The 27,562-nt window shown below is 33.6% G+C and overlaps 1 protein-coding gene and 1 long non-coding RNA gene across 3 annotated transcripts; one reads left to right on the top strand and one right to left on the bottom strand.

The window, feature by feature from the left end:
- Positions 1-6,487: 6,487 nt before the first annotated feature.
- LOC103309494 (E3 SUMO-protein ligase KIAA1586-like) lies at positions 6,488-8,485 on the bottom strand. Its single transcript, XM_008185026.1, has 3 exons — positions 8,047-8,485; positions 7,765-7,866; positions 6,488-7,683 (listed from the first exon to the last, which is right to left on the bottom strand). Exons 1-3 carry the CDS (start codon positions 8,483-8,485, stop codon positions 6,488-6,490), a joined length of 1,737 nt encoding a protein of 578 aa, XP_008183248.1.
- Positions 8,486-10,301: 1,816 nt separating this feature from the next.
- Positions 10,302-14,889, top strand: LOC103309490. Of its 2 annotated transcripts, none has more exons than XR_003839471.1 (5): positions 10,302-10,312; positions 11,848-11,862; positions 12,310-12,324; positions 13,731-13,763; positions 14,433-14,889. It is a non-coding gene; the product is annotated as an uncharacterized LOC103309490 (long non-coding RNA). The 2 variants fall into 2 exon arrangements; XR_510744.3 differs by lacking the exon at positions 10,302-10,312 and adding an exon at positions 10,857-10,870.
- Positions 14,890-27,562: the final 12,673 nt, after the last annotated feature.

Here is a 27,562-nt window from a genome sequence, read left to right as displayed (position 1 = left end):
ATACTTACGCAATTGATGGTGACGTTATTCGGATACTATTTATTTTTTTAACAAAGTAGTGTAACCCTTAATGTCACATGATGTAACAAACAATGACCTATATGTTGGCCGGCCACTTAATATAACCCACTAATACCTCTACTTCGGTAATTGATTGAATTATGAATAAAATGTGCATTCTTATGATTCGATTTACACATTGAATTACAAGATATAGAGTCTTGCAATAAGAAAAATTAACACAATAAGATTAATTTCGAACAAAGTTATTATTACTTTAGTGTGCCGTGTAAAATATGGTTTGTGAGGCTTACCTCAGTTGGCCTTTCCACCGATGATGTGACTAAACTCAACATGAACTAGTCGGGGACTATCGTAGTTTGAATTTTTTATGGAGAGAAAAATTGGGAAGAGGTCCATCCACATATATTTGGAGATTAATTACGATTAAAATCAAAAATTGTTTTTCTTTAAAAATAATTAATAAGTCACTGCCGGTCACTCGGGGCTGATGAGGTAAAATCATCAGTTGAGTAAAGAAATTATACTTTAAAATAAAATATATGAGAGTTTAATGTATGTTTGTAGCTTGTATACTCAAAAACTACTATTAACCGATTTTGTGATTAGATATGTAAAATTGTTCTTAGAGATGTCAGGACCTTGGAGAGTTGTTTGAACCACTTTTGGTTCATAGTAAGTGCTATATCCAATCCAAAAGCGCAGCCTCTCTCCCCACCCAAGATGTATTTAAATATGAAATTAAAACACCCCTCACCCTAACATCGATTTAACTGTATCATATTCAATATGATAAAAATAATTATCAAGTTTAGAATAAAATTTGATAGCAATCTGGAACAATTTTTTCCCCAAAACTCTATATAGTCCAGTCAAATTAGATCAAAAATCGACGACGATTGGAAAAAATTCGCCCCCAACTGAAGTTTGGTTCACACTTAAAATTTACCTTCCCAATTAACATACTAAAAGTCCTGACACCTAACCCCCTGTGCGTATCTCTCCTCCCCCCAAAAAGGGTTAAAATCTACCCTCCCACTATTTTTCTTATAACTCGTTAACTGTTGAACTCACGTCAAAAAAATATGGAACTAAAATTAAAGACTTTTAAGTTTACTTTAAGAATATAATATTGTAATCACTTAAATTTTTTCTTTAAATTTTTTTGGGAAAAATGTATAGTTTTACACCAAAATCACATATAAGAAAAATTATAGCCCTTTGTTTTTACATAATACATTATTTTTTTTTTTTTTATATTCATTAACATAGCATTTAGGTTGTTATTATATACGGCACGGTGGTGTTATATCTGTACGATTGATAATACAAACCGATTTCGAACATAGAATAAAAATTAGTCTTGGGAACCGGTGATTTTAAGCCTTCACCAAAATACTTTCACTTTCGACTAATTCTTTTTCGCAAATAAAACAAGAATTAGCCATTTTTACAATAAAATATGATGAACAAAATCACATAAAAAATTAGACGTTCGATGTAATACGCACACACGTTTAACACAAGGTATATACGGCAAACGTATTGGAGCGTGACACAGTGATAAGTGACAATTTATTGTTGACTGTAAAGCTCGTAGCCCCCACGCCCGATGCCGGTATTATCGCTTGCCGTATCTGTGACGAAGTTGGATACACCTCATAATATAAATTTTTTACAATGGACTAATAGCACACTGGTTCCGATACGATTAAAATGTAGTATCGATAATCCAAAATTGTTGAAGCAGTCTGATGATGGCTATATGAATCGGATATAAATATTTTTGTCTGATAATCAGTAGCCTATATAATTAAATGATTGGTTTTCCACATAATGATGAAATCGTTGTCGGTTTAGGTTTTATTATAATATATATATATATATATAAGTACTTACACAGCCACTGTTGCGCCGACGATCCTGCCTAGCGGTTGTCGTCTGACACACGGTCCTCGGTATAATGGCGGGGTAGGGCAAATATTAACGAAAGATAAGCCGTGTATAAAATGTAAAAACAATTGCATGTATTCTATTTTCTGTATAATCTGTATAATCTGTATAATCTGTAATGGCCGACGAACAATGAACGGCAACAAAACAAGAGCACAGAAAATAAACGTGGTTTTGAATGACAACAGTACCGACGAGCAAGTAGGTACGTACACACGTTGACACCGGAGCTGGAGCGAGCAAAAAAGGTAGTAAGTAACGGCAACGCTCGGAGTCGCCGGCGCCGAGCCTGGTAACGGACACCGGTAGTGTTGCCAACATTACGCCTGTCAGCGCGCAGCGTCCATGAACATGGTTACTGCGGCGGTCGGCCGAGCGCGGCCACCGACGGCGGCAATTCTGTTATCACAGGGATCGAACAGCCACTTAGTAATTTTGATAAGTACGTTTCTACCGAGTGTATATAATATAATAACAACATTTTTTTTTTTTTTTAATTTTGAAAATTTACATTCTATATTAAAAAATACAATAAGTAAATGTGGTTGTACAACAGTAAATATAATAAGAATTTCAGGATAAGGGAGGCCATCCAGTGATAGAACCCTTCAGTTCATTTTTATATTATGTTCGAAATTGGTTCGTATTATCAACCATACACGTCATATAACACCGCCGCGCCGTAGATACAACAACCTTAAATCTTATGGTAATAGATATAAAAAAAAAGTGATTACGATATAACATTCATATAGTAAATTTTACGGTATTTAATTTTGGTCTTATACTTTTTTGTCGTGAGCTCAACGTTTAACGGGTTATAAGAAAAATAGTGGGTGGGTAGATTTCATCCCTTTTTAGGTTGAGATACCTACGCATAAGGGTTAGACGTCAGGACTTTTAGTATGTAAATTGGGAAGGTATATTTTAAGTGTGTACCAAAATTCAGTTGGGGGTGAATTTTTTCCGATGTTTTTCCTAATTTGACTGGACTAACAATTCTTATTTTAGTTATGATATAGACAAATATGTTTATAATATATTTGCGGATAATATTATGTCTATAGTTAAAATGTAATAAAACATTATAATTTACAGTAACTACGCGTACGTATCCTTTATTTATTTATTTTTGTATAATTTAACAGGTACATGGTAATGGTATTTGTGTGGAACTTGTAATTACTAATTTGTAACGAAATCTATATTAGTAAAAATAGCTTTTTGATCCGGATAATTGGAAAACGTATTAAGAATGTAAGGAATATTACATTATTGAGGAACAAAATCGTAAAGTTCGATAAAAAAACAATGAGTTTCTAAATTTAAAAAAATCATTTCCTACTTAGTATTTTAAATAATGAAAATTCATAATAATTCATACTTAAACTTAATAAATAAATATTTTAATTTTTTTATTATACTTTATAACTTATACTAGTAACAATATATAAAATTATTTTTTTTATAGTAAATGAAGGTACGTAATTATTGTGTTGTTTGACTGAATTAGTAGTTTTATAGTTTTATTTTTATAAAAAAGAATTCGTGTACTTGGAACCAAAATAGGTAAAATCAACTTTTTGTTAAAATCACATTTTGCATATATATTGTAACAGTACACACATGTCATACTAAAATAACCCTTATCTAGGCTATTAAAAACCAACATACTTGAACTAAGACTAGCAGAACCACTCGATAATATAAACACATTAGGCGAGCGATTGCACACTAGCAAAGCCTAATAACGTGTCGATATTAACTTGCTTCAACGTGAATGTGAAAACCAACCAACGTCAACAGCCAAATACTATGAATACAGGTACATTTCACAGGAGAAATCTGGTTGGACCATCTTAAGTACTCAAGAGTCACATTCAACATGTAGCCAAATATATTTTCAACACTAACCAAAGTCAAATGAGCCCGGCTCCTTGTAACCAGTTTTGTACCACCAAAGTACAATTCCATTGTTCGTTAAAATCTCAATATTTAAAATATACAGACCTACTAACAATAATTCTTCAATGTTCCGCTGCAGCCTGCGGTCTCCTTATACCCCCAAACAATTGGAAGATCACCAAGGCAAAATATATCCCCTACGTAGCCCAATTAGAGGCTCACAGAAGTTCATCGGAGACATCACCATCCACTGTTTGGTTGGGATTTAGACAGTCCAGTATAAGGTGAACTACCATATAACTTTTCCATTAAGCTGACCATTGATTTTATTCAAACATAAATAAGCTTTGTTTAAACTCAGAAAACCTATTCAGAACCAATAACTCATAACCAGTGACTAAATACAGACAGCATCAACAAATCATCTAGTACATTATACAAAAGGTAAGAATTAAAATCTGATACTCATTCATTAGAACCCCCAGTCGACCAGCATATAACAGAGCACAGGATATATCTCTTCTATTCGAACTCTTTAACCTTCAATATTTACTACCAAGATTCATAAGAAACAAAAAAACACAGAAGACACAAAAGACACAGAAGACGAAGAACATTAACAGCAGCAATCGTAAACTATAGCCAGCGTTCCCTGGTATCGACCCAACACAGCCGATTAAGATAGCTGAATCCCATCATAGACGATGAACACCAAACTGGTCCACTATCGAAAGCACATCCCGTGTAAGCGGTTGACTATTCAGCATAATATGCACAGGCGTAAAACCTCGCCATAAAGTGTGGGTACAACATCTCATTTAATAAGCACCTACAAGAATTGAATTGATATTTTGTGTAATTTTAAATATCAAAGAGATATCGACAACATGACCCTTATAACTGCATGTAACATAAAATTATGTTTACATTCATATTGAGTCAGTTAAAATCGCTTTTTGACTAAATAGTATGTATTAAATGATTATTTTTAAAAAAGAAGCAATTTCCAGTGAACTATGAATTAGATTAACCTAAGTGGGAGGAATCGAAATGAACTAGCAACATAATATAAAGATTTGTTAAAAATTACAATTAATTAAAATACAAATTTGTTTATATCAATAATATTCTATGCACATTTATAAATTTTATATGACTAATAAAAATGGTAGAAGGACAATAAGTCCGTCATGAAGACCTATTGTTACCTTGACCATAAAAATAATAAAAATGTATATTACATTTTAATGATCACATTATATTGTTATTATTCAATTTCTTAAATTAAATTTGTTCGATCTTAAATCTTAAATACAAGTCTGAAAATCTGGATCAGAATTTTTACGTAATTTTGTTACAAAAAAAATATGTGGTCAAATGGTTTCTTTTTCAGATGATTCGAGAAAATTTAATCACAACCTACCTTGTAGATCCATTATTATAGGTTACTAAATGATGTTTAATTAATACAGTTTTATAGTTTGTTATCTAATGGGATAGATTATTTAACTCTATACGCAACGCTAATGTAATCGTTTATCGTTCACTGTTTTAATTTGGATTTGACACACTAAAATGCACATGGTGCCTAGAGTAGATATCTAAGATTTATAATCTCCTCCTGCCACAATGCGATACTAGTGAGTCAACATAAAATTAAAATAATGAGCGCATGATGATTCAATTTGTCTTCATATAATTTTATCTATTTGATCCAAATAAAACGACTTTGGTAGTTTGGTTATTGACAATAATGTTACATGATATACATGACAATCATTAAAAAATAAGAATCATATGGCCGAAATGAGATAATATAGCTATACAAGTTTTAAATTGCTATTTGCTTTACTGAAGAATTTGATAATTTCAAATTCCATCTTATTTTGGTTCCAAGCTCACGAAATGCTAAGTACTAAGGTTACTTAAAAGTTTAAAGTCCATATATCCATATTATATTATACAATATATTAGTATATAAGTAGATATTATTGTTGTTTTATTAGTTTATTATCATGCCATGATGATTGTAAATTATTAATAATTAACTTTAAAATTAAAATAAGTCTATTACAACAAGTGTGTTAATATTTCACAGTAATTATACACCAAACTGATGGATTGATCATATTGCATAATACATATTACATAATAATATATTAAGTTAGTGTTTGCAGTTATAAATTATTTCATAATCAATACTTCGGTAGTGGTATACTTCAAACGTTAGGGCATTGTGTGTTTAACAAATTAATGCCTTAGAGTTTTTTCGTAATTGAACAGGTTGTGTACAATATGTTATAAGTATTAAGCTTATACTATACGCTATATAAATAGTACTATTGTACTATTGTCTGCGTCCAACGCTATATTACATTTGTGAGTTTGATATAACGACATTTATGTTACACATACCCAGTGCTGTAGTCCTAAAAAAGTCAGAGGGTATACTATGAGTTGTAATATTAAACATTTATACTATCATTTTTTTTTTTTTTTATTGAAGTCTGACCGAATACTTTGGTAGAGAGTAAATAACACAACGCACTTACATTAATTGTACAAATTAAAATTAAAATTAAAACTAAACATTTTTTTTAAAATAAATTTATTGAAAAATATCCCATAAATGTTGTCTGGATTCCGATTTTGTTAAATTATTTCTTTTCAATCGTGATTGGTTGTCATCAGCTGAGCGATGGTCTTCTAGCCACGATCTTACGTACATTTCTGGGTTGAACACTTCAATAGGAGGTCCGTTACTTTTAATAAACATTAAACTTGATACGTTTGAAATTAAAAGTGATGCCCTCAAATTTGTAATAATATTATTCATAAGGCTAAAACCTCTTTCGCACTCAGCTGTCGAACATGGTAATGATGCGATTGTATTTAAAATGGGTTTAAAATTATCTGGTATCAGTTCATTATTTTCTATAAAGGCTCTTAATCCTTGAACAGCTTGTACTTCATCAACATCAAAACGCCTACAAATTCTTCGTAATTCTAATTCTCCATATCTAATACTTCCACTACTTCCAATTTTTATGTTATTTAGATCTAGTGCTGAAATATCACTAAGTAATTGATAGTTCTCATCCTCTGACCTCGAACATAATCGAGTCGTCATTCTATCAACTATACTTTGAATAAATTGATTTTGATTTATAGCAACAATTTTTTTATTCGGAACAAGTTCAATCTCATTAAATAATAGTTTTGATTTAGCATTTAATGCTATTTGTGTATATTCTCCTGGTTCTTGTTTAAAACTTTCAATTATTCTAATTGTTCTTTTTATTGACTGTTCAGCTTTTGGTAGCGTAATTGTTCGAGACTGTAATTCATTCGATAACATTGAAAGTTCTTGAAGTACATCATACATAATACCTAGACCTAAAATAAATTCTGGACTTTCAAGTCTTTTTTTCAAACCAATAAATACTGCAATTGTATTTTTATCATTACTTTGGTCATCACAAGAATTTTTGAAATGAGAATGAAGGGCAGCAAATGACTTCCAAACTGCTCTTACTGTCCTTAAACTACTGGATACCCATCGAGTACTAAGTACACGACCTATTTTATTAAACTGCAGTTTTAGATCTTGGCAACAACTTTCCAGAGCACGAGAATGTTTTGGCGATTGATTGTACAAACTATATAATTTATCTATAAAGCATTTAAAATGGTCAATTCCTCGTACGTCTTTTATTGTATCGGATACTGATAGTTCAAGCCTATGATTAAAGCAATGCCAAGTAAATAGTTTTGGATATTTCTCACGTAATCGAGTTACTACACCTGAATTTTTACCAACCATGACACTAGCTCCATCTGTAGCTATAGCCACCCAATTTTTTTGTAAGTATTTTTCATGTAAACCATTTGATTTTAATGTGTTTAAAAGTTGTTTTTCTATTTGTTCAGCATCTTGTGATTGTAATTCACATAAATCCAAGAATACATATTCGGGATTATTTCCACCTAAATAAGTTTTTAAATAAACTACCAGAGTAGTTTTATTACTTAAGCTAGTAGATTCGTCAATAAGAATACTTAATTTTGAGTTTAATGTGATAATCTTAGATATTAATTGTTTTCTCCTTATATTCGATACGTGATTTATTATATTTGTTGCGGAATATCTAGAATGAAGTATTTTACCTAGATTTACACCATTTATTTCTTGTAGTTTAATTAAATCATCGTGATCAGAAAACGGTCTATTTTTCATTGCAATATAATATGCTGTTCTAAATACCTTAATTGTTGTCTGTTCGTGATCGACTATACTTTTTTGCATAGACACTTGGATGGATTTTTCTTTTCTTTCTTTATTTATTTTGTCAGCAAGTTGGTGCCTTTCAGATTCATAGTGTTTTTTAATTTTTATACGAAGATTTGATAGTTGGCTGGTACGATCTTTCCCAGAAGCCTCAATTAAACCATTACTCCACTCATTAGAAATACGTAATCTATCTTTCTTTGACGCCCCCAAGCATGTTATAGACGAACAAATATTACATCCTAATTTTCCATCTGCACTAACAATCCATGGATATTTTTCTTTAAATTCGATCCATTGAGACTCATTCCATACCATTGGCCATTTTTTGCTTTCAATATTACTGTTGCTACTACTAGGACTCACTAACGTTACATTATCGGTGGTTTTAGAGGTTTCTGGTAAAATAATATCATTATTTTTTTTTATTTTATTCGGAGGGTTTTTATTATTTTCCAATTTCCTTTTTCTTTCTAATAAATTTCCCGTTTTTAACCAACTATCCATATTATAACTGTTTATTAAAATAGATTTGCAAATAAAATAAACACGTACCTTTTTATTGATCGACTGGACATAACTTATACACAGATATGATATACGATATACCATACACGATATTATATTGCCATCAAGGTGGATTATAATAATATGTTTGTTGACAATTTATAAATGTCTTTGAGGACAATGATGATGAAATATAATAATATATAATATAGATACTTACGGAAAACAATTCTGAATGGACATGGTCGGTCAAAATGTATTTCTAAGGAAATTGTATACCTACTTGTATATATGGTTTTTATTTATTTAGTAAAATTTAAGATTTTCCGTTTATTGTAAATTTGTACTCATTTTTGCCAAAATCAATGACAATTTTCAAATCAGGTGCGGTTTAGGTACATGCTTACTTTACAAGTACTTTTTATAATTGCTGTAAGAAATTATAAATAAAACCTTACATTAAATGTTAAACCATGTTAAATTTAACATTATTGCACATCAACATAATCAGATCGTTGTAAAATTGTATACCTATACATAATGATATATTTTGTAGAAAGACAATATTAAGTCATGTCTGTGTTTCTTAGATTGTGAAACATAAGGATATTTATTATTTACTAAATTGTATGTTTATTTTATTATTTCTAGACAAATTTGGTTCGTGTAATTTGTATTTTGTATTTTTATAAGTGGTTAATTGTGAAATTCATTTTATGTGATTTTCGTCTCATAAATCATAGCTTGAGAAATTATAATAATATTTTATTAACTATGTATTTTCTATTTTTTTTTTCAATTATTTCTGTAAGAACTTATCAATAAAACCTTACATTAAATGTAAAACCATAATCAATTAAACATTATTATAATATAATATGATATAATCATCAACATAAATTGAAATCACACAAACGCTAGACTCCTATCAGTAGATCGTTGTAAGATTTTATATACATAATAAAATATTTTTAGAATGACAATATTAGGTCATATCCATATTTATTAGATAGTGAAACATGAGATATACAATTATTCATTAAATTGTATAATTATTTTTTTATTTCCAGATAAATATGGTTGGTGAAATTTTTTATACTTCTTTTATACCATGTTGATTCTGGGATCGTATACTATAAAATATAACTTTCAATTTTAAATGATACGATGATTAAAAAGGCAAATTGGCATTCAATTATAAATGTTACTAAATTTGTTCTGTAAAAATGTTTTAGTTATTAATTTATAAATAAAATAAATTCTCGCAAAGCAAATATATAATCGAGATAGAATTGGTACATTTATTTTAAATTTAAGTTACTTATTATATTTATTCATGATAGGTATCAGATCTTTATAATGCTTAAGTCTTATAAATTACTATTTTTTTTAAAAAATTTAGTGCACTTAGCAATTATTAATGATATTAAATCTTTATAATGATGAAGATGGCCAGATTTTTTTTGACTTAGCAATTTTTACACGGAGTTCGACGAAGTGTTTTTGTTGGAATATCAGTAGTATTTTAATAATATATTTTTGTGTACCTCCTGGTATATAATTTGATTTTCAGTATTTCATTTATTGATTATATTATTAAACTATTATTTTTGTTTAATAAATTTCTAGGTGATAAAGGTTGGTGAAATTTTTTATACTTCTTTTATCCCATGTTGATTCTGGGATCGTATACTATAAAATATAACTTTCAATTTTAAATGATACGATGATTAAAAAGGCAAATTGGCATTCAATTATAAATGTTACTAAATTTGTTCTGTAAAAATGTTTTAGTTATTAATTTATAAAGAAAATAAATTCTCGCAAAGCAAATATATAATCGAGATAGAATTGGTACATTTATTTTAAATTTAAGTTACTTATTATATTTATTCATGATATGTATCAGATCTTTATAATGCTTAAGTCTTATAAATTACTATTTTTTTAAAAAATTTAGTGCACTTAGCAATTATTAATGATATTAAATCTTTATAATGATGAAGATGGCCAGATTTTTTTTGACTTAGCAATTTTAACACGGAGTTCGACGAAGTGTTTTTGTTGGAATATCAGTAGTATTTTAATAATATATTTTTGTGTACCTCCTGGTATGTAATATGATTTTCAGGTTTTCATTTATTGATTATATTATTTAACTATTATTTTTGTTTAATAAATTTCTAGATGATAAAGGTTGGTGAAATTTTTTATACTTCTTTTATACCATGTTGATTCTGGGATCGTATACTGTAAAATATAACTTTCAATTTTAAATGATACGATGATTTAAAAGGCAAATTGGCATTCAATTATAAATGTTACTAAATTTGTTCTGTAAAAATGTTTTAGTTATTAATTTATAAATAAAATAAATTCTCGCAAAGCAAATATATTATTGAGATAGAATAGGTACATTTATTTTAAATTTAAGTTACTTATTATATTTATTCATGACAGGTATCATATCTTTATAATGCTTAATTCTTATAAATGACTGTTTTTTTTTTTTTAATTTAGTGCACTTAGCAATTATTAATGGTATTAGATCTTTATAATGATGAAGAATGCCAGATTTTTTTTGATTTAGCAATTTTTTACACGAAGTTCGACGAAGTGTTATTGTTGGAATATCAGTAGTATTTTAATAATATATTTTTGTGTACCTCCTGGTATGTAATATGATTTTCAGGTTTTCATTTATTGATTATATAAATATTTTTTTTTAATCGTATTCAATATTAAACAATGAAAATCTCAAATCTAGTGCGACTTAGGTACCTGCTTACCTACTTTATGAGTTTTAATGGCCATCGTTGTTCATCTTCTAATATTTATTAAGAGTATTAGTGGAAAATTATAAAAATATTTTATGAACTATGTATTTTTTATTTTTTTAAAAAATAATTTCTGTAAGAATTATCAATAAAATCTTACATTAAATGTTTAACCATATTAAATTAAACATTATTATAATATAGTAAGATATTATCATCATCATAAATTGAAATCACACAAACGCTAGACTCCTATCAGTAGATCGTTGTAAGATTCCATATACATAATGAGAGATTTTTTAGAATGACAATATTAGATCATATCTGTATTTCTTAGATTGTGAAACATAAGATATACAATTATATTCATTAAATCGTATGTTTATTTTTTTTTAGTTCTAAAAATAAAAGGTTCGTGAAATTCGTATTTTATATTTTATATTTTTATAAGTGGCTAATTTTACAATTCAATTCATGTGATTTTCGTCTCATAAATAATAACTTTTGTGATAATCACCGCATCCTCAAATGTTTTCTTACTCGATAAGTACTATTATAATATAAATGAAACCGTTCAGCAATGGGTTATATCCTAACTTTTGGTATAACTATTGTTATTACCTATTCTTCTTTTTTAACATATTAACTCTGGGTTCGTATACAATAAAATATAAACCTATATTTTAAAATGTATTATTTATCAGTATTTTAATCGATTTTGAATTACCTAGTCTATTAAACAATTTTAAATGCATTTGTATATTTTTATTGTTCTGTATAATTTAAAATTTTACAGTAGGTCCGTTAAAAATCATATCACATGAATAACAAATTATTACTATTTTTTCTTTTTTTTAGAGGTTATAGTGGACAGTACGTATATGCCTATAGTTTAAATTTAATTTAAAATGTATTTATAGCTATTGAGTTGAATTTTTCATCATCAAAATAATCAAAACATGCTTTTAAAAATCTTTTAAGGATAATTCATCTGAGTATTTCAATTTATTGAAAACTAATATAAGCCATAAAGTCAACTATACAATATTTTGATTTTTGAAGAGAATACAACATAATATTTCTACAAGCAACAATGTTGATATTATAAATATTTCGAATTGCAAAAAATATATAATTATAACTGCATATTATAATACGTTAACTATTATATCTTATACAATATATGTAATTATCTAAATGATAATAACATTATAAAAATTAAATAATGTCGTTTAAATCCATGGTAGTGATGTATTGAAACATACTGAGGTAGCGTAGCTAAATAATTATGGCTTCATACTTGTTGTGGATGTATCGTTCAAATATTGTTATCGAAATACTAATTGCAAATATCTCAGGACTTAGGACAAGCTACCGAAAAAAAATTGAAAGTTAAATATATGTGTGTCTTGTAAAAGAGGAATCTAAATTATTCTTAAATAAAATACTTTTTTTTTATAAAACATACATTGTCATCTTCATGTATTGTGTATGTTTTTCTATAAATATAATGTCATCATAGTTTTTGTGGAAAAATTATGTTGATAAAGCTCGTATAAATGTTAATCCATATGAATTTCACCACTTGTATACCTATTGCATCCTTGGTTTTGAATGAATTCCTCCTTTCGACATTAATTTTTGCTTTAAATTTCAAAAGCTTTACTCACAATCTTAATGCTAACAAATAATCAATCCATTAAAGTCAATCATATTATATATTATATTAATCATCGATAATATGTAACATGGTCTTTATTTCAAAAATAAAAATTGGAAATTTGTCCACCAGTAGTACCTATGTCCTATGTTACATTAATTTTGTCCGCAATTCGTATGTCACCTATATAGGTAAATCACGTGATTTTTATTACTTTGTCTGTAATTAAGAAACACCGTAAATTATGGATAGTTCCATATAAATAAACGCTACTCAATTCGATTAAAAAGTTACCTGTCATTTTATAACGTTGAAACATGTTTAGTTGTTTGATGAAATATAGAAACACTTATTTTTATTATTTCATTAAATAATATTGTATTTGTACATAAGTAATAAGTATGATAAGCCGTGGAGGTTTCAAATAAATATAGAGATTCACCAATGTTTAATATAATTATCAAATACATTTAATAAATCATTGTTTCACTTGATGAATAATTTGTTGAATCTATTGAATATAAATTAACTTAAAGATTTAACATACCTATATTATGATGTAAGATGTAGATGTACCAAAAACAATTGAGAATTGTCACAATGTAGTTTATTTTTACAGAATTAGCAAAGGAATACGTGGATTATTTGGGTGGTATGTATAATGAGTATATTTTAAAAATTAAAATCCATTATAAATAGGTAAGTACTGTAATAATTAATAGTATACTATAGTTATAAGTTATAACTATAGTCTATAATAATATAGTGTCTTTATTATAAATGTCACATACAGCATGAATGAGTGTTAAGTTGGTCCCGACTCAAGTTAGTGATTGATTAAGGCAGCGATCAAGTAAATGTGGGCTGAGATGTGAGAATAACCTCAAAGTTTTTCAGTTCAAGTAAATTGTGTAACAAGAATTACAGGATATCCCAGTGGATATGAGGATATTATTAATTAGCGACTCTGAGTTGTCATGGCATGCTGGACTAAGACATCATACATTTTTGTATTTTTTTGGGGATTTTCATTCTTTTCGATAATATTTTTCGGTGAAAATGATTGGTAAGATTTAACAAGATTGGGACATTTCAACATTTATTTTTTGTTGTTTATGATACTGGGAATTTCAATATTTTTGTTGTAAAAATGAATTACAATCACTTTGAGATAAATAAAATGTTGTCCCCGGCTTTGGGTAGAAGTTGCTCTTCTTACTTCATAAAGCTACGTATACAATCGAGTTCTACAAAATTGTGGTAGGGCAACTAATGCACATTTTCAAAAAATCTAAAATCAAAAAACCAATTTATTTTGCAGAAAATTACCCAGTTACTGCCTTTTGTGAAACTAAAATTAATAAAAACAGAAGTTATTTTATGCAATTTTATGGTCCATAAGAAAAATATATATAAGATGGGGTGAATAAAAACGTATTTCCTTTTTTTCTTTTTTAAAACTAATAATTGTACTTTATTTTCAAAGAAAATATGTTCTAATATCCTAAAAGACACAAACCATAATATTATTATAATAAACTCCATGCATATTCCATCTGCACTACTATGATAAATTGTAATCTGTAACACCATTTTTCTTATTCCCTTTATATTGTTTAATACCTATATTACTATTAGTATTACTATTTTTAAATGTATTTCTTCATTTATCCAAATTTATATAATATGTACGTATTGATTAATATACTGTGTCAAACAATAATTGTTGTATGTTACGTTGCTTGCTAATAATCAATAAACAATAAAGTTGTTATCTATCTATCTATCTATTATTTCTTATAACATATTGTGTCACTACCTATAATATAATATGTTCGTTCACGCTTACCTCCAAAACCACTTAACCAATTTTAATGACATTTTGTAAATGTCTATCGCTTGGTTCATCTAGTTTTATGATTGTAGTTGTTATCTCGATAAATGCCCCTCAATTAATTTATTTCAAATTTAAGCGTAGAATATAAAATTTGCAATGAATAAATATTACTATTTATAAATAGTTGATATTGGTAACAACTTACTAATATGAGCAATTAATATTTGTTTTCATTGGTTAACTCGGGCAGATAAGGTAAAATCACGCATCAAATCGTGGCGTTTATGGTTTCGATTAAATAAATAACATCTTAAAACAAATATGAGAGTTGAACATGTTTTATTGTAGATTATGGTAGGTTCCTAAAAACTCAAAAAATACTTAACTGTTTTCTTTCTTGGATTTATCAATTATCATGCAACACAGACATGTTACACAGACGCAAATTTTCCGGTGTACTGTAGGATGAAAAACTTCGACAACTGTGTACATTATCAACACTGGTTATTGGTGCATATTTAAAATTGGCTTATTATTATAAATATATTTTGTGAATTATTTTGATCAGACAAATCGGTTATACGTCAATATTACTATAAAAATATTACAATCAGTATAAAATAAAAATAATCTAATACAAAAACACAAACATTTCTGTTCTATTTCTTGATAACATAATTTTGTGTATATTAATCTATTTTATTAAGTAGTAAATTATATACTATGTGATTTGTAATTATAAATATTTTTAATAAAATTAATAATTTTAAATTAAAAATTGATAATTTTTATGTTTTAATGTTGTAGGTATAATTTATAATATATATGAAGGTCATGTACTAATATTCACGTATTATGACATTCAATTGGTATACGATAAAAAAATATTTGTTAAATTATTACTTTGAGATGAGTATAGTTTAAATTATTAGTAAAGTAAAAGTAAAATGGTATACATTGTACATTATGATAAAAGTTCAATAAAATTATTTTTTAAAATTTATAAATTAGAAACTAGAAAGACACATTCACTCTTTATGTGATTTACATACTAATTAAAAAAAAAAATTTTTTAACTTTTTTTAACTGAGTTAAGTTAATATTTTGTCGTTTACAAGTCGTGACCTAGGAGCATGTCGCAGTATAAATTGTGCAGAATGTCTGCGTTGAAGGAGACCGTTAGGTCTCCGATTCTGGCTACGAATGTGGAGGTACCATTTGTCAGTGTGGTGTGTCCATCTGCCATTCGTACCTGAGTTGGTTGTCCGTATTGTTGTGTGCCATATGTGTGTGCTAGGGGCAGTCACTGTTCCAGTGAGGACCTCCACAGTACCTGCACGGGTTGGGCGGTTGCGTTTTTCGTGCCGTACCGTCCCGTGTTTGCGTTTGGTGCGTCCGTTGGAGTGGGCGGGTTTGGTTGAGTTTTTTGTACGCCGGTTTTGGCTGTTGTTGTGTTGGGGTTTCGTCTGATGTGTATTCCAGGATTCCAGCGATCCGACGGAGGTCTCCGAATGTCACTGGTCTTTGCAACCGTATATGCGTACGGTAAAAGTTGCGCGTTAGTCCGGTTATCGTACCGACTATAGCTGTGTTTCAGATAGCCCGGTATTGACGCGGCGCGAGAGTTGATTTTTTTGTGCCACGAACTCCGTTAGCGATTACGTTGTTGTTTGTCGGACGGATACTATCTCGGCCCGCAGCCGTGATTGTATTTCCACGTTGTCGAATTTTTCTAAAAACTCGGCGCGCAACTCATCCCAGGTGAAGTCCAGTAGTCTGATGGTGTTCCACCATGTACTGGCTGCACCCTTCAGCTGCTGTGTGACAATATTAGTCCAGGCCGACCTATCTATACGCGTTTGGTATAGTATCGATTTCGCTTTTTGAACAAATCGTACCGGGTCCTCGGGTGTTGTTCCGTGGAACTCCGGCAGCGAATATCTCGACGTATAATACGTCGTCGTATGGTATCAGTGCCGATTGTTGTGACGCATAATATATGTGTGTGTTGAGGAAGGGGCATTGTATAGATTTTGTGTGTCATCGAAGCGTACCGATCGGTCGGCGTGTCGACCACCCGCCGTGGATGGTGGTTCGCGTGCCACGTGGTAACTGGTTCCGTATTCCGTGTTGTTCGATAACACTGGGTGGTGGGGGCGGGTCAGTGGTTGTCCGTCCGGCTGCTGTCCCGGTGCTTGGCGAATCATACCCATTTCTAGGCGTCTAATTTTCTCTGCAATGCGACGTTGGTCGTCGCCAAAGCGGGCCATGCAGTCTTCGAGCATGGTTAGTCACGAATCCAGACTGTGCCCATGCGTCGAGCTCTCCACCGAAGGCCGTGCCTCCTTAATTATGGAACGACCCGCTTGGATCATGTCCATGGCTTGTTGGCGATGTTTTGCAGAGCCTGGGCGGGTGATGATTCGACCTGTATGTTTCTGATTTTGTCTTGTTGCCGGGTTATTTCCGGTCGGCCCAGTTGGTTCCATAGACGGAAACCGAATTTCGTTATTTTGTAGGTTCATGTCCGCGAAATGCTGGGCTAATCGAACTTCCAGATCATTTTTCGCGCCCACTTCCGATAACTCGCGCTGCCTTCATTCGTAGCGTAACTCCGCAGCGGTCGATTCATTAATATATTTTCCCGGCATGACGGTTTTCCCAGTGATGTTTACGGGAAAATATAAAATGTGGCTGATGTCGGTGGAACGGGTGTCCCGTTCCTTCGATGAGCTGTGTTGACCGTTTATCGGTGTTCATTTGTGTACGGAATGTAGGTCAGTGGGTTGTTGTTGTTTTGTTATTGCGCTCACTGGGCGATCACAGTAACCGGTTTTTGCGGAGTTTTGTCACGGATGCGCGTGTGTGCGTTATCCTGCCCACTACTGCGATTAGGGAAGGTGGTGGCTGTCGCTTTGAGCGGCAACGGTGGCAGTCCGATTATGTGGTATTTCTGTCACAGGTAATCGCGTGTTACCGATGGAGGGTGGTGGTTCTAGGCGGTGGTGGTATGACCCTTTCACGATCTTGCGTTCCTACCTACCTACGTTGTGTGTGTTTGCACTGTGGAGCGTCCGTAAATCGTGTGACGCGTTCGGTCGTTACGTCTTTTATCGTTATGTAATGCAGTGGGTGGGGACGGCGGTCTCGACCGACGTCAGGGCCTACGGCGCAGCGGGCGCGCCTTTCTTCGAGTGTACCGAAGTCGTCTCCGTTTTCATTATTATATATATTGTGCAACTGTATTAAATTAATCGTTTATCTCACATTATACCTTTCGTGTCGTTATTTGTTTTGGTATAACATATAACCTTCGGGTTCATACTGCGGTCACCCAGTCCTGCTCTTACCACTACACAGCATCGTGTCATTAGCACAGTCAAAAAAGGAACCAGAACCACGAGGCCCGAAACAGGTAAGGAATTTAAATTATCATTTCAAACCTAAAAAAAAAAAAACAACAACACGGGGATAGACCCTCCCTACACAACTAGGATAGCAAGGCGAAATCAATAGTAGTAGGAAGGACCTCCACGTGTTAGTACACGATGCTATCTGGTCAGAAATCTATCAACGAACTGACAATCGGAGAACTCAAGGTGGAACTAACCAAAAGTTGGTTAGGAACCATGGGCACAAAGTCAGAATTTACCTAGCACTTGAACAATACATTCAGGAAACAGAGGGGGAAAACCCACAAAACTACGTTTTTCCCAAAGGGCAACAGAACACCCCACAACGACCAACAGCCTGGGTTGAGGTAACACATGCACCCGAAAGCAACAAAAAAGAGAACTAAAAAATCGTTACAGAACAACAAAAAACCCAGGTCAAGGGGAAAACTCAACATCCACCACTAACTTATTAGAATGGATACTCGCAGAGATCCCAGAACTAATAAACAAACTAGAGACGGCAAGCTCAAGTGAACCGATTCTAGGAGCAGTGGAAAACCTGACAGAGAGAATTAAAAAAATGGAAAAACCCGGAAACGAAAAAAACCCGGAGAGTTTCCAGAAAAGTCAAAATAACGAAACCCAAAGAAACCCCCCCGGGGCAACACCAAAATCGAGGGGAAAAACCATAACCCCTCAATATGATATAATCAACCAAAAAAATAATGGTTACGACACTTATTACGAGACACGGGGTTTTTCCGGGCTTAACAACAGGGAAATACCCAACGTGCACTCAACACCATTCCCAACCCAGGGGTCAAGTACAAAGGTCACCAAAAGTATCACCAACGTAATCACATCAACGTCGCGCACCAACACCAATACCAGAGGACAAAAACCACCCACACCCGGACACTGGGAAAACCAGAACCACCGAGTGGGATTCCCCAACAAGGACAACAGAAGAAACAACGGCCCATATACCATAACATACGGGGAAAACCCTACCGAAAGGGATAATACCTACCAGACAATGATACGGGACTGGCTGGAGGAGTCAAACCTACTACCACGTGAAAACCTACAAGTAGCAAAAGAAGCGCTGCCCGAATACTCAGGGAAAAAAGAGGAGGACCCCACACGCTTCCTTAACACAATCAGGGACGTGCTGTTAGAAGAAAAAATACCACGACAACGATGGGTAAAAGTACTGGCTCCACAACTCAAAGGAGACGCCGGAACATGGTGGGGGAGAATAAGAGCGATTGATCCCACATGGGAAGAATTTCACAAAGAATTCACGAACAAGTTCAACGGACCACAAGTCAGAGCGAAACTGCACACAGAACTGATGGGGTGGAAACAATACTATGGACAATCTACAGGGGACTTTGTGTTACAAAAAATTCAGCTATCCCGAAGACTGAACACTGGCCTAGACAAGAAAAATGCAGTGGAGACCATCATACAACTAATGAGACCAGAACATCAGAACCTAATACGGGTGAAAAAACCAAAAACGTTTATGAACCTCAACGACGCAACATACATGGTAACAGACCAAACCCAGACGAAAGGGAAAACCCACCGACCAAAAAATAAAAAACCCAACACAACAACAAGACAACGAAGAAAACGGATGTGGGGAAAACCACATCCGTATTTTTTTTTTAAATAACAAAAACAAAAACCAAGGCAATGCAATACACACACTACTCGCAGTCCCAACAATGGAACACCAGCAACAACTAACACCGATTAAAACACAAAACCCCGGGTCAGTGGCACAAGGAAAGCCAACACCAGCAGACAGGCCAACACCAGCAGTGGAAATGGAATTCCCAGACGGAATTATCATCGCGTTACTGAACTCACAAGCGGAAAAAACTTATGTACGACCATGGATAGTTGAGAAATACGGAAAACAGGTAAACAAATGTAAAACAACCGTAAGACTGGCCGACGGACACACCCGGGAAACGGACGGAAAATGCTGAATAGAGGCGAAAATCGCTACACTAGAGCTGGCATTCGAAGCGGAAACACTAAGGGAATTAGTGGCAGGCATTTTGATAGGCCATGACTTCCTAACGCAACAACAAGCAGCATGGGACTACAATGCGACCACAATCCACTTAGGTGCAGAGAAACGAACAACGGTCAGCTGGTGTAGACAACCAAACTCAATAAAGGAAAAATCCAAACTCACAGAACTGGAAATCACAAACGGACCAGGTGAGGACGCAATACGGGAAATCCTAGGGAAATACCCAGCAGTGTTCGACAACACCGTAGGCAAAATACGGGTTGTAGAACACGAAATACGACTGACGAACGGAAAACCAGTGGCCCTAAACTCATACCCATACAGCAAGGAAAAAACGGACCTGATATCGACTATGATTCGCGACATGGAGGAAAAGGGGATAATAGAGCCAAGCATCTCCCCGTGAGCAGCACCAATCTTCCTGGCATCGAAAAAAATATGGGTCGAAAAGACTGTGTGTCGACTACAGACGCCTAAATCTACAAACAGAATCGGACACACACATGGATACACACCTATACGAAATGGTCCAAGGGATGGGCGGTACGAAAATATTCAGCACACTAGATTTAAAATCCAGCTACTGGCAGGTAAGCCTAACACCAGAAAGTAGACCACTAACAGCGTTCCGCACACCAAGGGGCCTGTAAAAATTTAAAGTGATGCCGTTTTGACTAAAGGAAGCCCCCGCAACGTTCTGCCGACTCAGAAACGAAGTATTCCGTGGCTACATCGGGGATTTCGTCCAAATTTATTTGGACGACATCGTTGTATACTCCAGAAACAGGGACACCTACAGAAGGTACTAGAACGGTTACAACGATATGAACTAACATGCCAACCAAAAAAATGCAAAATAGGACTACCAAAAATACACTTCCTAGGCCATAGACGGGATAGATAAGGAAATCGATAAACTGGAATTCATAACAAATTTCCCAACGACAAAAAAGGTAAAAGACAATACAGCGATTCTTAGGGATATGCGGATGGTACAATCAATTCGTGAAAAAATACTCAGACATCTCAACACCCTTCGCCAATATGCTCGCTAAGGGAAACACGTGGAAATGGACAGCACGGGAGGAATAGGCCTTTGACAAACTCAAAGAAGCAGTGACACGAGCACCGAGGCTATCCCCACCAGATTACACGAAACCATTCGTCCTGCAAACAGACGCGAGCGAAATAGGGGTAGGGACAGTGCTATTCCAAAGAGGAGAAATACCGACGGACAGACAAATAATTAGCCATGAAAGCAGAAAACTGAACTACCCAGCAGTAGAACGAGAATGCCTAGCGATCACATGGGCGGTAGATAAATACAGACCATACCTAGAGTCAGGACACTTCGAACTACTAACGGACAATGTAGCACTAAAATGGCTGAAAACAGCAAAACACAGCAACAAACAATTACTACACTGGGCAATGCAATTGGAGCCATACAACTACACGGTGAAACACGTGCCGGGAACCGAAAACAAGGCAGCTGACGCCCTTTCTAGGAACCCGCCCGAGGGGTTGGAAGTCGACGAGGAGCTGCTGGAAAACAACCTAATCGAACCACCAACCGGAGGGAAAACTCCACAAAAAACACAACAAATAATTATTTGTTATTTAATATTCGGTGTATGGTGTTCAAAACATATCTTAACTTTTCCGTTGGCTGGAATAAAAATTCTGATTTGCAGCAGTATATTATCAGGTAGGCAATCTACCTGCGGTAGATCGCGGACACTGTGCTGTTTGTACGTAAGTATATGATTTAACTCTAGAGTATCAAAGACCAAAGTTATCCCAAGTTTATCGTTTTTACTTAATTCCACCTACGGTGGATTAATATAATCAATTAATACAAAATCCTGACCCAACCGTACTAAAACCTGATGAATAAAAAAAAACAAATTTAACCCTTTTTAAATTAGCCTATCTTCTACCCAGAGGTCTAATCTACACACACACATTCATTTTTATATATATATAAAGATGAATGGGCTGAGAGAATGCTCCCTGCTATTATCGATATTTATATTATTATTATTTATATTATATAATATTTATATTTTTATCTGCTAGAGAGCACCACTGGCGTAACTCAGTTTTTGTCTCTAAATATTCTGGACACAGGAGTTAGGTCCACAATTTATGCTATAAACCCGCTCCCCGACACTCTCTATCATTAAAAAAAAAATCAAATTAATCGGCAAAGCCGTTCTCAACTGATGCAATGTTATACATTTTTGTCTCCATTTTTATATATTATATGGAAGATATTTATGTTTTTTTTTTTATTTCTTTCTAGTCTTTCTAGTAGTTTTCTTTTTTTAATTGTTCATTAAGTGTTTTGTTATGCATATATTTTATAATATTTACGTAACAACATTTATTTATTACATGGTTTTGTAGTCTATCAAATTGATTATGTTTTTTGTAATGAACATATCTTATAGTATTTTCGTAACAACATTAATTTTTATAATAATAATATTTATCAACAGTTCGTGTTCAACAGCCGACCGTGTAACACGTGTTCTTATCGCACCGTTAGTTTTATAGCTTTTCGATAGCACAGAAAACACGTCGACATTCGGAAAAGTAATATTAATATAACACCCAACCGCCTATATTCACGAAATGAATAAAAACCCTACTGGCTATATACCCAAAAACCCCACACCCAATCGTTCATACACATCCATCTCAAATTCAACCATTTCCACACCTAAAACCAAAATAAATAAACTTTCACACAAAACCGCATCGATTCAACAATCAACCAAAAACATAGTAGTGCATGGCACCGACCGCGACCGTAATATCGATGTTACCACCACCACAACTAGCAATCATAACTCACGCGTCGCAATCAAGAACCCTATTCTACTCTCCGCCTCAATAACACCATCCATCGATAACAACCGCACCGCAGACACTATCGCTTAACACACGAATAATAATATATCCGCTAATGACCAACCTATAATATCTTCATCGATTAAAGTGAACAATAACGATATAAACTTCGCATCTGCTGTCGCCATGGAAAAAAATTCCAGCCGTGAACAAGCCTTAGTCTTTAACACTATAGATGGAATACTACAAAAAGATTAAGTTCCTGCAATAGGAAAAATTGTTTCTCCTAAAAATATAACGTTCATCTCTAGAATCTTGAATAACCGTTTTTGCATCTTTCTGTCCAGCAAACGAATACTCGACAATTTATTTCAAAAAACCCAATTAATCAATATAAATGATCCCTATTCTTATATAAATTATACCTATACGCAGATTGTTAAACCCAGCAAAAGATATATTATATCAAATATATGCCCATCTATACCAAATCAAGCAATTACAAACCCCCTAAATAACTTAGACATATTCCCCATATCACAAATCAGTCACCTCAAAGCAGGTATTAATATTGAAGGATTCTAACATATAATGAGCTTCCGAAGACAAATATTCATTAAACACGAAGACACCTCTAAACTTCCAAACCCGTTAATAATTACGACAAATGAATTTCAGTTCAGAATCTTTTTTACCGATGACATAGTCACTTGTTTTCTATGCAAAGCCAGCGGACACACCTCAAATAATTGTAAAAATATAGATGACACACCAAAAAAAAATACACCATCCAGCTCAAAGTAACCAAACACACCCGATGACTCTACTATAGATCACACTGAATTAATTGAAAATATCCGTTCCCCAACGAGTCCAACGCTAGATATACTCGATCAAACCAAATCGAATTTGATCAAAGATCTCGAAGAAAACAAATCGGATTTGATCGAAGATCTCGAATAAACCAAATGTTTCCCTTTAACTCAAAATCATCTTGATGAAGCACTGCCCGCGCACCAATTGAAAGATAGAAAAGACTGATGTCTGATTCATCATCCTCTAAACCTCCGGACTCCCCTAATGCCTTATTGCTATCTATCTCAGCCAAAACTAAAAACTAAATCCAATCATCGATCACTTCACCGTCAACGAATCCTTACCAATCTCACACATCCAATTTAAATACATCCTGGACAACTTCAACAATAAATCAATGAATAAACATGAACTGGTCGAAAGTATAAACACAAGTATCCCGATCTTAATAGACATAATTGAACAAATTCACCCTAAAATAAAGGACAGACCACTCAAATCACGTCTAACGAAGCTTAGAAATTTGCTTTTCCAATCTCAACCTCTTATACAAAGTTCTACCCTATGAAAGCATTCTCATTCCATATTTTTACTCCAAACGCTCACAGTTCCCCATCTAGTATCTATAATCACAACCTAAATGAATAGCTACATCATTCAATGGAACATCAACGGGTTCTTTAGAAAATACGAAAAACTCCAACTCTTAATAAAGGACCACAACCCTATAGTCATATGCCTACAAGAAACCAATTTCAACAATAAAAGCAACCCTGTTCTACCCCGCTTCAATGTGTTAGTAAAAACAGAAATTCCTGTACCAGATCCAGTGGAGAGGATAACAATTTCCACACCAAGGAAATCTCTCTCCACATAGACCTTGAAGCCATTGCCGTGCCAATCACGCTCCCTCACGTAACACTTACAATATGCAACATATACATACCTAACCAAAAATAATTCACACGCAACGATATAGAGTATATCATCCAGCAACTCCCCAACACCTTCCTAATTGTCGAGGACTTTAATAGTCACAACAAAACATGAGGTTCGTACAAAACTGATCCCAGATGCGCAGCTATCGAAGAGCTGCTTTCAAACGATAATTTTACATTATTAAACAATGGTCAACCCACCCTAACAAACCCATAAAATGGTCACATGTCGGAAATAGATCCTTACATCGCCAATTCTTCCCTCTTCCATAAACTGGATTGTAACACTCTGCCTGATATATACAGTAGCGACCATATCCCGATAAAAATTTCAATCACCCTTCCTCTTGACATATCAAGCTTAGATTATCCCCCCAGGTGGAAAATCAAAAATGCTAATTGGGACCTATTCTCGTCGTTAATTGATGAGCACACTCACACCTTGCCCACTCCCACTAGCACAAGCATAAACATCGACGTAAAGAAATTTACCACCCTTATCCTGGACACCGCTAAAATATCCATTGGAATGGCACTTTGCAAGACATACCGACCCAGAGTCCCATGGTGGAACGAGGAAATAAAAAAATCAATCCAAGATAAAAACAGAGCACTCAAATCATTTCAATCCACTAAATCACAAGAAGATTTCATTACTTTAAAGAAATATAAAGCACGCACAAGACTCCTGGTTAAAAGTAGCAAAGCCTCAAGCTGGAAAAATTTTGTCTCCAACATCCACAATCACATATGGACCATCTAACCATATGGAATAAAATAAAATCTTTAAAAGGTACCAACAGACAACAAAAAAATGGGTGCGTCGCGGGACGTACCGCAAAAGTGAGAACTAAATTTACAGGTTATTGATTTTTTAGTTGGTAGGAACATGGGGATTAAATGAATGTATGTTATGATGGCATGATATGATAAATGTAATTGATAATAAAATTGTATCAATGTTAAGTCATTATTTTATTATAAATGCAAAATATTATTACAATATAACAATCAAATATATATATGTCATCTCAATATTAATTATTTTCTACTAATACAATGGTAACACTTTCAATAGCTCGTGCAGGATCTACATTAACTTTAAATTTATAAATTATCACATAAATATTAACTATTTTCTTCGGGTTCGACAGCAACGCTTTCAATATTTGGTACAAGTTCAACATCAACATTATTATCATCTACGGGTTCAATCGTAATACTTTGTCTATTTTCTAGTGAAATTGATGAAACAATGGGAAGGAGTATGCAATCACGTATAAAAAGTTTATCAATTCTTACATAAAATAAAATGTAAAGCGGTGTCCGGCGATACGTAGTTAACCTATATACAGCACGACAAATGAAGACGCACCGTGTATACACATAGTTGGAGAAAATAAGATGAAAAAGAATCTGTGCGTAGCTGCCTGCACGCGCACAGATGCTGAAGCATGTGCACGCAGAGAGAGCGAGATAGGATGAGAGAGAGAGAGAGAGAGAGAGATAGTGAGTGAGAAAGAAGGAGAGAGCGGGAGAGGAGAGTCGCAGCTGCTATGCGCGCGCCCCCCCACCATGCCCCGTCACCCCTACCTATATACGCAAGCCAATCCGTGTGTACGCTCAGCCGCTCCTCCTCCTCTGTTACGCTGCTTCTCCTCGATCGCTCTTCGGACGGACGTGGATGGACGAACGTTCAACGAAATAGGCCCCCAACCAAGCGCGCGCAATAAAATTCTCACTTTAACAACATTAATCTAGTTATCGACTCTAAACTCTCATCAACCCCAAAGATGTCACCAACTCCCTCGGACTCATCTTCCACAACAACTCTAGCAACTCTAATTATGACCCCAATTTCTTAGCCTACTCTCACCGTTACACCAACCCTGTCAACACAGTTGACCCACAAGATCACCATCAAACCGCACTCAATTCACCACTGACGTCCGAGGAAGTCGACTTTGCCCTTACCAATTGTAATAGCAAAGCCCCGGACCTGACGGAATACCTTATTCGTTCATCAAAAACTTGCCAAAAATCAGTAAAAACCACTTGCTATCGATATACAACGCAATATCGATTAACAACATCTTCCCCAATTCGTTGAGACACGGGCATATTATCCCCATCCTTGAGCCCAATAAAAATAAATTCCAAGCTGAAAGTTACCGACCTATCTGTCTCCTTAATACATCATGTAAGGTTCTTGAAAAAATAATAAACCGCCGGCTAATTTGGTTCCTCAAAAAATTCAACCATCTCACCCCCTGTGCGGCTGCGGCTTTCCCTTATGGCACGTGAATGGCGCGGGATATGGCCGGCAACCTTAAATGCCGGATAGTTATAAGGTAGTGGATAAGTTTGTAAGGAAAAGACAGACTCGGATATTTTTAATTTTAGTGGACTGTATTGAAATGAGCTTAATTATTAATTTTACAAATAACGGGACGGGGGGGTCCTTAAATCTAAGACTAGTAACAAAATATATTTTACAAAGATCGATATTTTTTAACAAAGCTTTAAAAATAGAAAATAAACATCACCGGAGTTTCCTTG

Source organism: Acyrthosiphon pisum, chromosome A2 (assembly GCF_005508785.2).
Source record: "Acyrthosiphon pisum isolate AL4f chromosome A2, pea_aphid_22Mar2018_4r6ur, whole genome shotgun sequence".
NCBI classification, from domain to species: Eukaryota; Metazoa; Arthropoda; class Insecta; order Hemiptera; family Aphididae; genus Acyrthosiphon; species Acyrthosiphon pisum.
This window is presented reverse-complemented; position numbering and strand designations above follow the sequence as displayed.

What these genes read in the sequence shown, in the direction of transcription:
- LOC103309494 (XM_008185026.1), bottom strand. Translation starts at nt 8,485, where the DNA reads ATGGTATGGAATGAGTCTCAATGGATCGAATTTAAAGAAAAATATCCA. An exon ending in AATAAATGGTGTAAATCTAG is followed by an intron (nt 7,867 to 8,046) that starts GTAAAATACTTC and finishes AAACTTATTTAG; the next exon opens with GTGGAAATAATCCCGAATAT. An exon ending in AAACACATTAAAATCAAATG is followed by an intron (nt 7,684 to 7,764) that starts GTTTACATGAAA and finishes GTAAAAATTCAG; the next exon opens with GTGTAGTAACTCGATTACGT.